This window comes from Gavia stellata, chromosome 4, assembly GCF_030936135.1.
Source record: "Gavia stellata isolate bGavSte3 chromosome 4, bGavSte3.hap2, whole genome shotgun sequence".
In the NCBI taxonomy this organism is placed as follows: domain Eukaryota; kingdom Metazoa; phylum Chordata; class Aves; order Gaviiformes; family Gaviidae; genus Gavia; species Gavia stellata.
Window position 1 is genome coordinate 15,776,969 of NC_082597.1, and position 16,265 is coordinate 15,793,233.

General features: G+C 41.8%; 1 protein-coding gene across 1 annotated transcript in view; it reads right to left on the reverse strand.

The window, feature by feature from the left end:
• The window catches only part of NAMPT (nicotinamide phosphoribosyltransferase), a 32,846-nt gene extending 16,800 nt beyond the window's left edge, over positions 1-16,046 (reverse strand). Inside the window, exons 1-3 of the mRNA XM_059816219.1 lie at positions 15,950-16,046; positions 2,716-2,872; positions 1,309-1,412 (exon numbers count right to left, since the gene is read on the reverse strand). Of these exons, the coding sequence (XP_059672202.1) occupies positions 1,309-1,412; positions 2,716-2,872; positions 15,950-16,009 (321 nt within the window). The 5' untranslated portion in view covers positions 16,010-16,046. The remainder of the gene's footprint in view (positions 1-1,308; positions 1,413-2,715; positions 2,873-15,949) is intronic.
• Positions 16,047-16,265: the final 219 nt, after the last annotated feature.

Genomic DNA, 16,265 nt, shown 5'->3' on the forward strand with positions numbered 1-16,265 from the left:
GGCATACAAGACCCGGAGCGTACATACAGTTCCAGTTTGAGAGCCGTCTGCATCCAAGATCAAGAAGTGGAAGTCGTACTTGTTTATATATATGCAAAGTTTTAACAAGAAAATCTGACAAAGGAATAAACAATGTATACAGGGGGTATGCAAGAAGGCCTCTTTTGACTAAACCAGAAGTTGAACGGAATGCGTTAAACCACGTTAAAACTTAGTGTGGACAGACATACAACATTAAAAGCGTATTAATTCAGTTTAGCCAAAGAGGGATCAAGATTACTTTAAATACAGATGAGAGCAGTTCACAATGTAGCTTAAACACAAATATGGATTGAATTCACATCTGTAGTTACTTGAAATGGATGCAAGCCCTCTACAACCCTCTCCGTAACTCCCTCTTAGAAAGCAGCGGTTTTATGTACCTTGCTGCCATTTGCAACATTTTCTTGAAATTCACTTTTCTCTTGCACAGCTTATGGCCCACCCTGGTTGCAAGGTGATGTCTAGATATATTCAGACAGATGCCACCATAAAATACATACAGGCAGGGTATCCAGGGAAAAATAAATGCAAAGAACTAAAAATTTTGTTTTCAAATGCCAAAAATACCCATTCACTAGAACCCACAATGAAAATTAGCATTTAATTAATCTGCAGAGATTAGAACAGCTCTGATGAATGCTATTAGTCTGAAACTGCTGCTTTTACAGAGATGAGATGTTTGCAATTACTTAAAGACTGACACCTTTTTAAACAAAAGGGAAAGAGGATAATTGAGGAAAGACTTAATTTGGAAGGATTTGTGTGTCAGAAGTGCTCAAGTCTTGTGTTTCATAATGAAGTTCAACTCAAGTATCTCTGAAAAATTCAGGAAACAATTGAACAAAACATGTATTTTCTGGAACTATTTACACATGCAAGAAGTTGTAATGCTTTCTGCATTAGAATAAAAATTGTTATGATTAGTTACAGAAAGCAACGTAAATGATGCAAGCAACCACTAAGCACTGTATTACATATGGACGCTTGCCAACAGGCCCCCACTTATACTAGCTGGCTGACGGCAGCCATAAATCCTTATTACCTGCAAAGCTGTATTTGGCAGCTGAAAGGATGAAAAATACTTTTCTCTAAGGAATTACAATTATATGATTATTCTTTGACAGCTGGTACTCCCTGTACACTAAACATAAAAAGCTAAATTTATCCGGTCTTTACAATCTTGGTTAGGAGAGACCGCTGTATTTATTCTACAGTTGATTCATAAATCCTTCATGATGATCTCATACTATTTTCACAAATGTTTACCTCCAGAATATAGTTCCATCCCTTTTCGTTGAAGACATCATCTTGAAAATGCTCCCTATATACTTCTTTGGCTTCCTTGATTTTCTCTTTGGTCACCACTTTACCTGTGGTTTCAGAAACAGATGAAAGCTTACAAACTTACGAAATTCATCGATTTGTAAAATAAGTAACAAAAAGGTTCAGACACAGAAAAGTCACTTTGCCTGTAACAAAGACATGGAGAACACGTCAAATGCAGTATACTAGCTATGTTAAAACCAAATTTTACTTTCATTTATTATACGGATTAGGATGCTCAAGAAACCAACAGGATAAAATACACTTGTGGTTTGCAGGTGATTCAGGAACAATTTGAGATTATTACTCTTTTATGACAGTCAAAAACCTGTCAAGAGTTTTAGTAGCAGTGCTTTTCCCAAGGCACAATGTGGTGATCCTGCAAGCTGGCGCAACAAGACATAACCAGACTAGCACAAGGGTTAAGCTATGCTGCTCCAGGGAGAATCCCCATGGAGAGGCCTCACAACCAGTCTTTGACTGACCACCTTGCGATAGGAACTGACAGACTAACCACGTTATTTCAATAAGCATTGCTACTGCTGTAGGACCAGTCATCTACTGGAAACATTAGAAAACAATCCTCAGATTACTAAAGAGAAAAGAAACAAGATTATCAAGTGTTTTGATAATAGTGGAATTCCAATCTTTGGCGGAATTGGCAGAAATATTTATGGATTCTGGATCAAGACAAAGATATGTAAGTCATATGACTGAAGTTTTCCTTCTAAAACTTGGCAGAAGGCAACTCACATTCAGGTCAGAACAGGTGATATTTGCATGTAATGCAAAAAAGCAAACAAAATCTTAAATGCCACCAAGGAATTTTCAAGTGTTACTCTTAAAATCGTCAATATTAAAAACACTTTCACATGTAGCTGCCATATCCAATGATCTAACCTGAACGGCAACCAAAATTTAAGGGAAATTAAAATCATTATTAGTTTACACAGTAAATATACCAGCAAAAACAAACTAAAGTTTATGTTCAAAATGCAAAATGTATTTTCCCTCAAATCTTCTACCTTCTTGAGAATCTATGCACAGTCTTCCTCTATTTCCATTCATTTCAATTCAGCCCACAGAAGTTGGGATATGAACACCTCTTCATTTTTAATAAACCATTGGCATAAATAAACTTAGTAGAGAGGTGTCTGAACTAAGAAGTCAATACCATTTTATGAGGGTGGACATCTCATTTTCAGAATCACATAAATAAGATCTTATGCATGTCACTACCTACACTGTACCAAGATAACCTTGAATTATTTCAACTGTAAGACTCCAGGCTTGAGAAAAATTAAGACATTTATTTACAGGTAAAATTTTACTGGAATTTGAGATAGTTACCTTTTAAGTATTTATTCAGAATGTACTGCAAACCATAAAAAACAGTTTCTTCATATTTCACTTTCCTTAGTTTGGAATTTTCAGTCTTCTTTTCACGACATTCAAAGTAGGAATATACTTTGCTTGTATTAGGTGGATATTGCTTGTAGTGTGTAACCTACATTAAGAAAAACTTCAGTAAGAGCTCAAAACATCACTACAAAGCACAAGAGAAATCATGTTTATATGTTAAAGCCTAGAGTAACTCCCAACTCTTCTGGACTATTATTATTTATCCATTCACATTCTATGCAGTATTTAGGTGATTTCCCCTTTTCTAGGCGCCTTCAATTTTCAGTTGGAAAGACTGTCTTCCCTATCTTATTCCTTGCTTCTGTGACAAACCTTTCCCCTAGAGTAATCTTCATGGTCAGCTCTTCCACCCCCCTGATGACTTTGCTTTGATTAACTGGGAAAGACACTGGCTAGGACTTTAGGAGCAGCCCTGAGCACCAACATGCCGGGTCAGTTTTCACTCGCCCACCCTTTGGCCAAGCCTAATAGCTACAGAAAGCACGAAGTTGTCTGCCACTACCAAAGTGGAGGTAGCTCCTTCTATTTGACTGAAGTTTTGAAGGCTATAATCATATAGTTCAAATAAAAGCCATCCAGACTCAAGAAGGCATTGACAATGGCCTTCACCCAAGCGTCTCTTTCACCATGAGCAGAGTAGGTTTCTCAAGCCCTGGTTACATCAAAACCAGCTTAAAAACCTGTTACTGTCAGTAGTGCTGTTAAAATCTACCTGAGGTTTGTACCTCCCCACAAAGTTTGCTAGATGGACTTTTTTCCAATCTTTGAAAAAGTTCATGTTCAGTATAAAAGCAGCATGAAAAGTTGCCGCCTGTAAGTGTGTAATACGTGGAAACTGGTCATATGAACGTACAATGTTATGCTGGATTCAACAGCATTTTTAAGCTACTGATAGCAAATCTACCCAGAAATTTACTTTGAGTAATGTATCATTTGAAACAAGTACACTCTAAATATTAACAACTTAAACCTGCAAAATTTTATCTCCTAATGCATAAAAAGCAAACTCCACACAAAACCTGTAATTCCATATTAAACAAAAAGAATACAAAATGACATAAATTTCATACTACGAATGTTTAAGTTACAGGATACATAAATCAGCTTAAGGCATTCCCAAAGGTGAAGCTATCGGAAGTTTTCTTACGTCATAACGAAAAGTCTATGCACAAGTCTATTCATTCCATAAGGGTAAACTGTTCCTACAGCCGAGTAAAGCACCATCATACGTCAAAACAAAACTCAAAAAGGTGTGAAAGTCACGTTTGACTTTTTCTCAAAAACCCAGATTTATAGGTTAGAGCATGAGTTCATTACAAGTTTCTTGCTGTTATTTCTTACTCCAAATCGCCTTAGCATTTTTTTTTCTAATATCACAAGGAATTGGAAAAGGGATAGTTTTACCACTTCTTCCTTATTGTCCTGGTTTTTTAAATGTACCTCTGCCACTTCCAAAACAAAATATTTGAAAGTTTCCCTTACCTGTATGGCTAAAACTGTGTATTAAAGGGTTTTTAAAATACAGTTTTCTTTTTCCTCTCAAATGCCATTTATATTTAGTATTTCACTCAGTTTGGACAATGAACTAGACCGCTCCACTGAACTTTTCCATTCTCCTATACCAGCACAACACTGTTATGGTTGTGTTTCCAATGCTGCAAGGACACATTCAAATAACAAAAAGGGCGATTTTCAGATCTTTCCATTATCTTTACTTGTACGAAGCTTTAAAGGACAATCAAATAAAACCCAAGCTTGTCATTGCAAGTTTTCTGCCTTTACTTCAAACAAAGCACTGCAACGCAGGCATTTAATGGGGCACAAACCTATTCTGTTCCAATTCCACAGACACTCAAAAGCAGAATGCTTAAGCGTGGCAATGTCAGACCCAAAGACAAAACCTGACTTTTAGATTGAGTTCTAGCTATTAACAAATGTCTCGCTCCACAAATGATAACACGTCATTTCCCAGTTCCACGCAGAACTTCCAAAAAAGTAAATCACACTGCCACTCACAGAAAACTCTCTTCAGGATATCATCACATTTAAAGGTGAAAAAAACCCTAAGCAAAACAAAACAAAACCACCACCACCCCCCCAGCCCTTACTGTGGAACAGTCAAAAATACATTCCATTTTACATGTCTTTCTAACTAATGGGAATATGAACACACATACACAACCCCCTTACAAAAAACTGTATTAAACGGACTCCGAGAAAAAGTACATGTAACAAATCATTAGAAGATTCATTCACTGTAAGGCACAGAGAATAGAAACTCCTTGATTTGCACTGTTGCCACTTTAGTAAGTTACAGCAAGTATATGAAAAATTTTACTTTTTTTCTTGACTGGGACTGGACTTTAAGTTGGTGCTTCTATGATTTGATTGTATCACCTGGGAACTCTGTTTAACTTTATTTCCATTCTTCATCCTATTGGCATGCTACAGCTTCATGATTTCAGAGTAAACGCTCAACACAGAGCCCACCAGCTTCAAGTGTACATAGCAGATGTCCCAAGAACAATTCCCCAAACCAATATCCAAATTCCCTGTGCAAGCTCTAGAGCAAACCAATGTAAGGCTGTTCTCACCAAAACAGTTCAAGCAAAACAAAGAAAACTACATCTGCATAAGACTGCCTACTCAGGTTTCTTTAAAAAAAGTTTAATTATCCAACTTACTAACTATGGGCAGGTTGCTGAAGCAAACACCTATATTATAATGAAAATTTGTGTCATCTTTGGCTACCATCTTTAAATACTTGACTTCTGCAGTTCAAAGACATCTTCTCCAGCTGAACGCTTCTCTCTATCAAATGGGTTACAGGCCCAAAGCTTAAGGTGTACAGTGCACACATTGACTTGGTGCCATTTTTTTCTTACTGTGTTTAAAAACAGGGGTTTTAAGGACCTTCCATTCTAGCTCTGCTTGAAGCATGATCACAAAACACGGTGCTCTGGCTGCAAATCAGAACTTGAGGGCTGAAATCAGGCTGGAATGCTAACAGCCAGATTTATCCTTTATGTAGCATACCTGGGGAATCAGCTCCTCCAGACTACCTTGCTGGCAGTTTCAACCTAAAAAAACCACTCAAGTTCCTCAAACATTAAATCACAGGTTTAGCTAAATTTTTCTGACATTAGATTAGATCTTAACCTGAAAATATATACCAGCTACTGTCCAGAAAATAGTTATTTCTAGGGATTCAAACATAAGTGTTTTGTGTATGATAGGAATGTCATTTTATCAATTAAATTGCTTCAAGCACTTCAAAGAGATAATGAACTAATTTTACAAGAGTTATATGTGTAAGATTCAATTATATTCTTCACACATTACAATCTATTCAAACAGTGAAAAATACACATCCCTGGCAATTAAGATATTCACGTTTAAGCAAACTTTACATCTGTAATTTTAAATAACTTGTCTTCTTTTGACATTCCATAATGCTATTAGTTTCATCTATAAAGCTGAAACACCCTTTGGGTGTCCGTAAGGTTTCTCACAGACTACTCAGTATTTAAAGACACAATCACAATCTTAAAGTATCACACTTCCCAAGCAGTGCTTACTCCAAGCATGCTGTATAGGTATGTGAGAACTTAAGCACAAGACCTACATCCCCTGTTCACTTACCTGGCCGTCTGCTTTGCTTCCAAGCTCTCAGGGAGGGCACCATACCTGACAGGAGCACCCGCCCACAAAATGTCATGGTAGCTCTGCCCGTTAGCCGACATTTCTGGACTACTAGGACATGGGGAAATAATACCTACCCACCATAGCAATGGTCAGGAGGTTTGGCATGTTGTGAAATGCCTGGTGGTAAAAGACAGTCTGAAAAAGGATCAAGCTCTAGGGAGCAGGAAGAGTTCAGAGAAGACACAAAGAATGCCACTGAAAACAAACCAACCAAACAAACAACACAACACTACAAGGCACTTGGACAATGAAAATTATGCTTCAAAAAATGCCTGAACTTTCCTTGTTGTCAGATGAAGTTTCACATCTTTCGGTATTATAAAGAAGAGTGGAAAGAACAACTAGTGACAATGTACAATATTTGAAATGTATTTTATGTGACTTACAGATTGAGACAGTATTGATAAATCCATGCTCTGAGTTAGGGGATGACAGAAGCAGGACTTTGTACAGATGGGCTCTTGATAAACAGGAGTGACTATAAAGTCAATAGGAAACCCCACTCTACAGAAAAAAACCACAAAAACCAAAGAAAAGCCCCTACTGGGATTAAGAGACCCTTACAAGAAAACAAAACCCCAAAATATCTTCAAAGGCCTTTTGATACTGAGTTCAAAGGCTGTGGTTTAGATTTTGTCTACAAAAAGTACGACAAACAGCCTCGGAACAACCACCTACAACAAGGTTATGTACTATGGCTGAAATAGAGCACTTTTATTCCAGTTGTGATAGCTCCTTATTAAATTTAATCCAAATAAAGGTATATTCTGAACAAAGAATACCTCCACAAGGACTACATCTACTTAACTAAATCAAGTCAGCCATTTGAGAAAAACCATGAAGCACAAATTGCATTTAGATCAGCCATCCAAAAACCCACCGCAAACACTGAGAGTTAAATTTTAAGAAAAAGGAATTAACAGGTATTCATCACAAATCAGGGATGACTGAGGCAAAGGTTGCATTTTTATAGGCTAGATAAGAAAACCTTTGGCATAAAAGCCAAATAATCTTATAATCTACAAGCTTTGTTACACAAGATACTGCAATGAAATTACTTTAAAAGGTTATTTAAGTCTATATAACTCAACTATTTGAAAACATGAGAAAACCAGGTCTGACGTGAGTAGAGAAGTCAGGTGTGGCCAAATTCTCCTTCGGTGGTTTATTCCTGGTGCTCACCTAGGTCAGATGGGTGCTAACATGAGCCATCAGAAAGATGCTTCTAAGCCCTGCCTACAGTGAAGAAAACAAACCCCCAAATATCTAGCCAGCAGGATCTTGCCTGTACCATAACTCTACAAGCAGTAAGAAGATACCAGTTCAACTAAGATGGCGTTTGAACTTTCTAGAGTTATTTTGAAAAAATCTTTAGTGCAAAATGGGTACAGAACAACCCGGCTACTGAACCCGTGGCACTGTACAGCTACAAATGTGAAGAATCAGAGGGACAGGCGGAAGATAAGCCAGAAGCAGCGTGGCCCTGGAAGCTAGCAGCTGGGCCACACAGCTAGGGCACTTCAGGTCTGCAGCAAGTAATTAGGGCCGAAGGTATGGGTTGGTCACTGTACCGCAAGCCTTGGTCGTACACTGAAGCGAGCTATATCCTTTCCAGCGTAGCTGAAAATTGACCATAGCCTGGTTTACGTGACAAGTAAAAATGAGAGCTACGGTTGTGGGGTGCAGTGTCAGAATGGCTTGTTGATGTTGGAAGAGATATATTTGGGGGATCCTCACCCCCACATACATCTTACTGAGTGAGATGATTTTACTGCACTGGTGCTTCTGGCATTTACATGGGGGAGACTTCTGCAAAGCACCTCGAAGATCCCCATTAGTTACGGTATTACACATTATTTGAAAACATTGTGGAAGGAGGCTGTGATTTGAAAGACTGTTTTACCTAAACCTTTATGAGGTTTAGCCAATGGAGCAGTTAAAAGCAAAGGTTGCCAATAACCTATACGGGAAACAACATTGTTAACAACGAGGAGATGAACCAGTACTTGGGAACAAAGGGAATGCTTTATCACATATACCTCACTGGGATGAGACGTAACTAACAGCAGTTAGAAGGCAGTGCTGACTCCCTTCAGAAAAAAAACTAAAACCAACAAAAACCCACAACTGTGACCAGCATTTATATACAACAAGGATGCTTTTGTAGCTTTCCAAGCAATCACAAAAGGAATGCACACCACAAACAAAAATGGAAATGAAAACCAACTCAAAAGTCAGTGTGGTTAAGTGATAAGCTTATTTGAACAAAAGGGGAAACTTCAGAAGAATCAATCTTTAATAACTCAACAAAAAGGGCATCCAACAATAGCAGGTAAAGTGCAAGATGCTTGGAGTTAAAAAAAAAAACAAACCACCACCTCAGAAAAACCTGAGTCAAGCAAGTACAATCTTACTGGTTCGGTTATACATGCGCTTCAAATTACCATAGGAAAGTAGCTTTAGAGAGACCACACCCCTTATTAAAAATGCGTAAGTGAAGCAAATACAGATTAAGAAAATGTTTAAGAACTGAAGTGAGAATATTGGGAGATATCTGCTGTTATGGGATGAGAGGGATAAGCTAATGCAGATTATGACTGAAGGCTGGTCTTGTACCACATTTAATGTCTCTGTATTCTAGCTCATCCATCAATATGTGTACTGAAAAACAAGAGGACCAGAGGTGAGCAAAAGAAAGTCAGAGATCAGTCAGTACTAAGAAAACTAAGGAGAGCTCATGCAAGCAACTGAATTCCTATGGAAGCTGCACATTATCAGCAGAGAAGCTGCAAGTGACCAAGTCCACATTCATTTAAAAAACAAGGTCAAGCATAAGCACCAGAACTGAATGTATTCTAAATTACTTAAAGAAAATACAATGTTTAAAAAAGGTAACACTTTACAGCAGGTTTCTTTACCACTAAAAATTTCTGTGTGTTTGCATCCAACATTATCATAAAAAAGATGACAAAATGCCTTATGTTTACTGTTTACACATTTGTGAATAGTCAGCTGTACTACTTCACATACTGCTACAAGTTTCCTGTTCCTTAATGAAAAAAGAAAAACATTTACCTTTTCAACAATGAAAGTTGCAAAGATTCTGGAAGGGGTTACTTTCCATTAATTTAAAAATTGGCTGAACTCTGTACAGTTGCAGTGTTCCTTTAGAGCAATGATGACTTGGGGTTTATAACAGGACTGTATGACTGTAAATCGAAACTTGGAAGATAACAAACCTAGATAGAGCGAAGATTGCTTCTTACGAGGAGTGCCGAGCCAGGAGTTTCCAATGCTTTTCCACTGACAGAATTACAGGAGGTAGGAGAACACATTCACACCCAGACCACAAGATTTTAATTAAAAAAAAAAATATACACACATACATATATGGGCTGCTGAAAAGAATATTTTCCAGTCATTAAGTACTAGTCAAAACCAATAAGCTAAAGAGTAGTCAGGTCTCTTCCTTGCATACCTCTAGCCTTCTAAATAAAGACTATACAGGCTGTTAGAGCCTGGAATAAACACACACTCCTGTGAAGTGCTTCAGAAGTAAGTGGTCTCCTACATCCATGAAGAGTAAGAGAAGTCATTCAAAGTGACAAATACTTAAAATTCAACATGTAAGTCATACAGAGTTAAAATGTATTTTTTAGACTTCCTTGAAGTGTCCAGAAGGAACTGAATTCTGAAACAGATCTCACTTACAGTTTAGATAGCAAGTCAGCTCCTCCTATGGGGTAATTGCGTAGCAGCTTATTATAGCTATCAGCTTAATTACAAAGCATTCCAAGCAACAGTAATACATATCACTGATAAAAGCAAAATAAGCTATTATTACTTTAGGGAATAGGGTTCAGTCCTCATTTTGATAGCCTTTCCCCACTTGCAGCTCATGGTTCATCCAACCCAGGCCTGGTATATGCCAGTCACTGGTATCTTGCAACTGAACAACACAGCTCTGCTAAGCTGATCCACCCAATACAGTTTAAGACTGCACATACCCTGGAAGATTTCTTAACTGTGCAGAATGCCATGGTTTAACCCCAGCCAGCAACTAAGCACCACTCAGCTGCTTGCTCACTCCCCACCAGTGGGATGGGGGAGAGAATCGGAAAAAAGGTAAAACTCATGGGTTAAGATAAAAACAATTTAAAAGGACAGAAAAGGAAGAAAATAACTGTAATAATAATAATGATAAAAGAATATATAAAAAAAGTGATGGACAATGCAACTGCTCACCACCCACTGACCGATGCCCAGACAGTTCCTGAGCACTGGCCGTGCCCACAGTGCCTGTCGCTGGGATTGGAGTAGCCACAGTGCCTGTTGTTTTGTCATCAGATCCAGAGACCTTCTCTTCCCCTTGAGGGTACTGAATAGCGTTGAACAGTAGGCATGGGCCCCAGCATGTTGCAGTGATTTTTGTCTCTCTGGAATTGCCAGGGTGACAGCATACTTTTTCCAAATATTCTACTAGTTTTTCAGGATTCTGCACTTGTTCAGGGGTGAAGTTCCAAAACACTGGAGGTGCCCACTATCCTAGGTACTTGCCCATACTATCCCAAACACCCTGCCAGTCATAACTATCCAGCCTCGGGGCAGATCGCTGGGTGATATTCTTAAGTAGTTGTTTAACCTTAAACAAGACCTGAAACACATTCAGGAGACGTAGCAATAGGAACATGCTGGTTTGAACAACCCCAGGAGATGAAAAATTCTCAGGAGCTATTGTAACTAGCCTGGAGGAGAAGGGGAAGGTGAAGGAGTGGGGGAAAGCGTCCCCCCTTGTCTCCCCCATAAACTGGCTCTCTAAGGAGAAAAGGTAAAGACTGTAATTATGAATAGTTTCTGAGAGATGGTTCCCAAAGTACGGAGATGATGACAATGCTGAATACAAATACCAGATTAGTCTCACAACCGATGATTTTACCGTATCGTAAGCCAGTGTTAGACAGTACAGCAAAATGATAACCTTAATCCAGCCCCCAGAGGTGATAAACAGCACAACAGGGAGCACATAAGGTGTTACATAACACAACTCTGAGAACAAATAAATCAAAATTGTGATCAGCGACTATTAACCTAGTAATAAATGCTTATAACAAATTTGTTTTAACACGTTCTGGTCAGATCTGTAGTTAACTCAACCCCTTGAGCCCCACACTGGGCGCCAGAAGAGGATTGCCGTGGTTTAACCCCAACCAGCAACTAAGCACCACTCAGCCGCTTGCTCACTCCCCACCAGTGGAATGGGGGAGAGAATCAGAAGGGTAAAAGTAAGAAAACTTGTGGGTTGAGATAAAAACAATTTAAAGGGACAAAAAAGGACGAAAAGAATAATGATAAAAGAATATACAAAACAAGTGATGCACAATGCAACTGCTCACCACCCACTGACCGATGCCCAGACAGTTCCTGAGCACTGGCCGTGCCCGCCTGCCCCCCGCCAACTCCCCCCAGGTGTTTTTTTTGTTTAGCATGATGTCATATGGTATGGAACAGCCCTTTGGCCAGTTTGGGTCAGCTGTCCTGGCGGTGTCCCCTCCCAGCTTCTTGTGTACCTCCAGCCTCCTGGCTGGCAGGGCAGTATGAGAAGCTGAGAATTCCTTGACTTTAGCGTAAGCACTGCTCAGCAACACCTAAAAGATCAGTGTGTTATCAACATTATTCTCATCCTAAATCCAAAACACAGTACTATACCAGCTACTAGGAAGAAAATTAACTCTAACCCAGCTGAAACCAGGACAAGAAATAAACAAACATGGGATAAACAGAGCATTGTGAATCAAAGAGGAAGAAAATGGAGAGGTGGTGTGTCAACAACGTCAGGGGAATGAGGAAGTGAAGGGCATGGACCCTTTTGCTCGGGAAGCGCAATGAGTGAACAGAACCCTCGCTGTCACAGAGGGGCAAGATTGCTGGGACTTCTTGGAACAGACACAAGAGGAGGACATCACGCAGCACAAACAGTGGGCTTCAAGGAGCCTGCTGATATCCCCTCATTTGCAGCTTTCTAGCAACAAGGATTTTGACTGCAAATGCTTCCCTTTTTCAGTAATACTGAGTCACTAGCAGAAAACGTTACTATTAAAAGCGTCATTGCTATACTGGACATTCACACAAAGAAGTTCCCCAGATACCACCACATTGATGAATCTCTTGAAAGTCTTATGATCCAAAGAATTAAAAAGACTGCTGTTATTTATCAGCAAGATGCACACACACCAGACCGTATGTCCACACCCAGACTCTGAGAGGATGGCATATAATACTCAGCACACAGGAGGAATTATCCTGTTGGGGGATTTGGAGAAGCTTAAGAATATGCAACGAAGTACACAGGAAGAAAAAAAACACCACCTAACTGTTACAAAATTATTTATCTTGTTATGGGGGTAGAGATAAACTGGACAATTTGAAGCCCAACCTCAAAATCCTGGAGCACTTGTACCATTCAGTAAGCCCCAGTTCATAATGGAAGCTCAGTACCGGGTCCAGTGTGTAGCAGGTCTCTGAAATTCGCTCACTGGGTGCTCCTATCTAGAAATAGTGAGTATACTAGAAATTAGCAGGATACTCAGTTGTTTTTCAAAAAGAGCTTTTAAGATTTTGAAACTGAGTATTTGATAATCTTCTATGACTTAAGAGGAAATGTCCTATGATGCACACACAGACAGGAAAAGAGTTTAGAGGGAGGGGAGGCTGGATTAACTGTCAACAGACAAATCTTTGCCTACCAAATTATTTTGTTTCTGAATTTTTATAGGCACTAAACCAGTAACCAATTTTCTCTCCAGCCCAAATTTCCAACTGTAGCAACAGAGAACTGGAACACTGGAGCTAACGCTCAAACTAATGAGTTGTGACAGATATGACCCTGAGATACCAGAACTTTTTGCTCATGGACAGCTGCCCAAGATACTGTTGTACTGTTTAGGACAGTCTGCACTTTTTTTTCCTGAGCTGTTTATTTCCACATTACTTTTGTCACCAACATTAGTTTATATGGATCGGCATCTACTGCGATAGGATCACCAAGTAAGCTTCTGAACTACTACATGTTTTTCCTCAGAGTCTGAATGTTACATACGGTGCTGCACAGAAACATGCTACAATTGTGGATACAGCAGAAGTATCTAAAAAAACCCAAAAACCCCACACAAGCACAATTCTCATTTTTGTTTTAATTGCTAGTAAGAGTGTTTGGTAACTCCTGTAAAAAACCTGATGTTGCAAACTACCAGATATTTCAGTGCAATTGTTACTGAAAGTGCTCTCACTAAGTGAGTTTCATTGATTAGGAAATGACAGTATCATCCAGGGAGAAGATAAGTGATGTTTGCTCATATTACCTAACAAGATAAAAGAAGCTACTTGTTTAAGCATTGTTCAAAGACGCTGGAGTTCCTAAGATTTGGAAAAAAGCACAGAGGAAGAGAGAAAAATTGAATAGTCCTAATAAAGCAGAGTAGACAATTTCAACTGGGTTTAATATAATACAAAATGCTCCTAGCTGCCACAGAAAACTTCATCCAAATTCAGTTTTAAACCGGAAAAAACCTCTGGCCTTTACTTGACCTCTAAGATTTCTACCACTGCTGGAATGTTACCAAATCATCTTTCCTATGAAACAGCAAACAAAACAGAAGCAAACTGGTCATCTGTCATCCCAGCGCCCCTCACTACCACTAATCCTAGAGCAGATCCAGAGAAGATAGAAAAAGTAATGTGCAAATTAGATTTCAAATAGATACCGTTTAAACCCAGGCCTACAGTATTCAATGTGATTAGTCTCAGACATGGAAGAAAAGGGGATCTTCCATACTTGAATAAGTTTGATAACGAACACTTAAACACAGATCTTAAAGAGCACTGTAGCTAGATTAAGTCCTTAACGAAAGCAGTTTTGTGAGACCTCAATAGCAGCGTTGGGATGCTCTGACTGAGCTGTTCTAAGATTTATCAGCATCTTCCAACACACCTTCCCAGAAACAGCAACAATAAATGTTAACAATTTCTTTACAACAAGAGCATCTTTATCTAACATCATATAACAGTAAATCACAGAGAAGCTGGGAAAGGTACAACAGCACAAGTCAGCAATCGGAGCACACACCGAGGCTTGTACTTTGGTAGTCAGCCAGTAACAAGACATGGCCTTAACATCGTATTTGCTTTTTTCAGCTCTTCTAGAAGTACCCTCTCCCCCCAAAACCTATACCGGTGGTCAAATCTTTAAAGAGCTATAACATAATAAATGCTTTATAATGATAATCAGGACTGTTACTGTATTTTTGTTTCGGGCACCAACCACCTCTTTGACATTGCAATATAGCTCTTGAAGGAAAAAAAGTTAGCTTTTCAGCCTACGAGACACAGGGCACATCTGTACGACCAGACTCGGGGAGTCACCCGCTGGCTCTGCCCAGCGTCTGGGAACTGTATGCTTACACTGATGCAACGCTGCGCAGCAGTAGGATGTGGGCCTGGGCATACTCACATTGTGAGGCACGTCAAGAGCTTCTGGGTTAGAAATCACCAGCTTGGAGCGTGGACAGCGCGCCTGTACTTGGCCATCGCTAGCGAGCAATGCTATTTTCAAGTAATTTCAGAGAACGAAGGGAGGACTGTGAGGCGTGAGTCCCTACTCTGAACGAACACCTTGCCTAGCAAATGTGACACGGCAATGACCAGAAACTAAGCAGAGGACTAGGAAATACGTATTTTGAGTCAGCCGGTTCCTCGGGGCGCTCCGCATCACAACCATCTACGAAACTGCGGGCAGCCAGCAACGGGCACGGTTTCGCGGCCCGAGCTGAGCCAAGCGGGAGAAAGGAGACACGGAAAACCCCAGTAACCGCTCTGCTCGCTCTCCACCCTCCCACCGAGGCAACATGTGCGCCCGCTCCCGTCCCCGGCGAGGGAGGGCGGGCAGCCCGGCGGCCGCCGCGGGCCAGAGGATGCTCGGCGGCGGCAGGCGGCCCCCGCCTCCAGCCTGCCCGCCATGGCCGCCCCTCGCGCCCTGCCCGCCCCGCTCCGCGCCCGCAGCGCGGCGGCGCCCGCACCGCCCGCTTTCACTTTCTTTTCTCGCCCAGCCGCCGCCGGCGCCCCCCCGGCAGCGCGGCCCCGGGCACCCCGCGGGGCAGCGGGCTCGGCCGGCCCCTCCGCGGCACGGGGCTGAGGGGGGCAGCCCCCGGCCAGGCCTCCGCCGCCCCCCCTCGCGCCGCCCCGAGGCCGGGCACCCTCGCTCACGCCTCGGGGGGCCGCCCAGCCCCGGCCAGGCGGGGAGGGGAGGGGAAGGGAGCCGGCAGCGGCGGGGACGGCCTGGCTCGGCTCCCCGCGGATGGAGCGCCCCTGCGCCAGGCCCAGCGGGTCCGGTGCGGCGGCGCCAGGGCGCCCGCAGAGGTGACCCCCTCCCGCCCGCCGTACCCGTGCCCGTGCCCGCGCCCACCTTGTAGGAGTCGGTGGCGAGGAGGATGTTGAACTCGGCCCCCGCCGCAGCGCACTCCATGTCGCCGAGCCCGAGGAGACGCCGCCGCCAGCACGGACAGGACTGGGCTGCGCCGCCGCCGCCAGGCGCTCGGTGTGGGGGGGAGAGAGGAGAAAGGGGGGACGGGGACGAGGCGGGGACAAGGGGATTACGGTCGGGGGGCGGAGACCTCGCGCGGCTTCCTGCACTGCTGATTGGCTGCACGTCTCCGCCGCCGAAGGAGGGGCCGTGAGGTACTGCGCGGGTGGGGCGGGGCCAGGGTGCCAGGCGGGCTCTG